General features: G+C 44.9%; 1 protein-coding gene across 1 annotated transcript in view; it reads right to left on the bottom strand.

Annotated features, from left to right (window-relative positions):
* Positions 1-818: 818 nt before the first annotated feature.
* The window catches only part of LOC119267477 (translation initiation factor eIF-2B subunit beta-like), a 20,414-nt gene continuing 18,232 nt past the window's right edge, over positions 819-3,000 (bottom strand). Inside the window, exon 9 of the mRNA XM_037548864.1 lies at positions 819-1,346. Coding sequence (XP_037404761.1) covers positions 1,256-1,346 — 91 coding nt within the window. The 3' untranslated portion in view covers positions 819-1,255. The remainder of the gene's footprint in view (positions 1,347-3,000) is intronic.

Consider the following 3,000-nt stretch of genomic DNA (forward strand, 5'->3'; position numbering starts at 1 on the left):
GTATGGCATCGGAGCGACCAGACGTCTAGAGAAGACCAGACATCCATTGAAAACCTTCTGTAGGTGTGCCGCCGGATTTCCGAACAGCGTCCACCGGACATCTGGTGGCATTGGAGTGACCGGACCCAGAAATCTGTTGAAAACCTTCTGTAGACAGTGAAAAACATGCACTTTTCCTAATAGCTCACAGAATGGATTTTGTGAACAAACACCATATGAAATAAGTATAGGATATGACATAAGTAAAAGATATGAATGATAAGCATAGGAATAAACCATTGAACAATTCTTTCACGTGCCCCAATGATCCACTCTTAATAGTGCGGGATCCCTATACTCGAGAACAAACCCGAAAAACTAAGCTATCTTTGTTCCTTAGAAACATAATGTAGAAATATGTAGACCATGATCCACAAACATATGATTCTGCAGGGACTAAAACATGTGATATACTTACAAACATAATTAGTTCATATATGTCATCAACATCAATATATGATTGCACCTTCAATCTCTCCTTTTTGGTAGTTGACAAAACACATAACTCTCGATAGGTGAAAATATGATACGTTAGGACATCAATTTTGTTGTGTGATAAAGGAAATCACCCCCTGCACATGTGCATAAATGATCTTGACGTAAAACAAGATGCACAATGTGAGAAATGGCTTCCCCTAGATCCTACAACCATTATAAACATTTGATCAAGTTTTGTAAATGTTTTGATGGCCACTTACCGGTGCCAGCTTATATACGAGTAACGCACATTGCAGACTTGACAATGAGTTTTGTAATGTAATTTCATGAACAGATTGAATTTCTAACAATGACAGACACCAGACCAAAGTTTAATATTTTGGATTCAGAGCAGACAAAATTTGTGCTAAACCAGCCCTCTACTCTTTCCTTCAAACTGCAACACTGCATTCTGCGTCACATACTGTATCTAGCTTCTACAGTTAATACAATTCATATAGATTAGACGGTTGCGCTTGGCGCTCATTGCCTCAGCCGTTTACACAGAAAAAGAAGCCACAAAATTAAATTATCACAAGGAGCATGATGTTACACAACTGAACTTCCAGGGGGAAACAGCCTATTACACTGAAGAGAGCAGCCCCGTCCAACCCTACATACAGGCAAAAGGAAGAACTGCAATGGTTGTGGCAACATCATTTGGGCTTCAACAAGACCCCACATTATCTTCATATAAATAATGGTAACACACGAGTAGTCCACCGTGCCTTGTGTTCTTTTAAGATGTTGACTTCTGCCGTACGACCAAATCATCAGCTGAGTAGTACTCCGAAATAAGCCGGTACATATATGATGGACTGTGCCCGCCACTGTTTGGTAATGATTCGTAAGTGTTACAAAGGGCATAGTAAAAAGAAAAAAATGGATGACATATGTATAGATCAGTCCAGGTTTTTGTTTTAAAACAATGTATCTTATTTAGTTCCCAACTGTGCTAGGCTTCACTGCTACTTATCAATTATAAATCATAGTTCGTAGTTTTTACCATAAAATTTCACTTGATAGAATGTGATTTCATGCATAAGCTCTATACCAATGGATACCAAGATATAGTAATGGTTTCATCACACTGGATGTTATGAACATTGTAGATGGCCCTGGACAGATGAGGTGCGACGCCGAGCCTAGCACAACAAGAGCACGGGAGAAACTTGGGGAGGATATGCTAGGCATTGTGTAGCCAGCTTTGGGCATGGCCAATAGGTAGGCCCAACCTACTGCCCGCAGGTCCAGCTAGGTTCGGAATCCATGGTGGCAAACTGCTAGCCTCGAGGCGGCAACTAACTGCTAGCCTGAAGAGAAGGCCGCTGCTTCAGTAAAGAAAGGAAAGAGAGAGAAAAGGGCAACCCGGTGCATGTAGCTCCCGCTTGCGCAGGGTCCGACCACTTTGGATCTATTGTACGCGGCCTTTCCCTACATTTCTGTAAGGAAAGAGAGAGAAGGGAAGGACAAAAAGGGTGTGGCAAACTGGGGAAGCAAAGGCGCATGCAGGGACCTGTGAGGCAGCATGAGGGGTTGGACGGTTATCCGTATGGGCAATGGCCCCAGCTCTCCAAGCCTACGTGGATGTACGGAGGCAGCACCTTGCTGCTACCTCCATGGTACATGCTCTTACAAACTTGGAGGCTAAGCCAAACTAACAAGCTTCAGTAGATAAATAACTTGAGAATTAAGAAATACTCCTAAGAGAACTAAACTGCTAAGGATAACTAGGGATACTTATCCCCTTCAATTTCAGCTGTGACCCTCTCCTTGGTGGCCTTATTGTGCAATCTATCCCCACATAACATCTCTCCCTCCCTTTTTGAACAGCTCATCCTCGAGCTGGACCAAGGACTGCTGCTAGCCCCTTGCAGCCTCCATAGAAGTGTCTACTTTGCCGTCGTCTGAATCTGGATCAATAAGACGGAGAGTTTCTTGTGGGTGGGCTGCTGGAGCTGCTACTATTGCCTGTCCTGGAGGTGGTACTACTGGAATTGCAGGTGCAGGTGGAGCTCCGAGGTCTGGGAATGGCTGGTGAACACCTAGTGCTACTTGCTGAGCTGTTGGGGACGTCCACTGCACGTCGCTTGCACAAGCGAGCCAAACTCATGGCGTCCAGCAGGCTATCCGTTCTCCACATCTCCACATCAAGCTGTAAAGATTCCTGCAGGTTAGTGGCGTAGATGGAAACCACCTGATCCTCCGGGAGTTCTGGCACTCAGCACAAGAGGGCATTGAGCTTCTTGTTGTACTCTGCCACCATGACTGTGTGCTTGAAGGAGATGACTTCTCATAGGGCGCTGCTGCAAGCTGGCGGTCCAAACTGAATATTTATCATTTATCAATTCAGCGATGCGATGGCAGGTTGAAATCCATGGGCGCCCTTATACTGGTGGTACCACAAGTGTTTGTCGCCTGTCAGGTGGAAGGAGGCGATGCTCACTTTGTCCGTGGAGTCCGCACACTGTGTATCGCCGCGGT

Source organism: Triticum dicoccoides, chromosome 1A (assembly GCF_002162155.2).
Source record: "Triticum dicoccoides isolate Atlit2015 ecotype Zavitan chromosome 1A, WEW_v2.0, whole genome shotgun sequence".
NCBI classification, from domain to species: Eukaryota; Viridiplantae; Streptophyta; class Magnoliopsida; order Poales; family Poaceae; genus Triticum; species Triticum dicoccoides.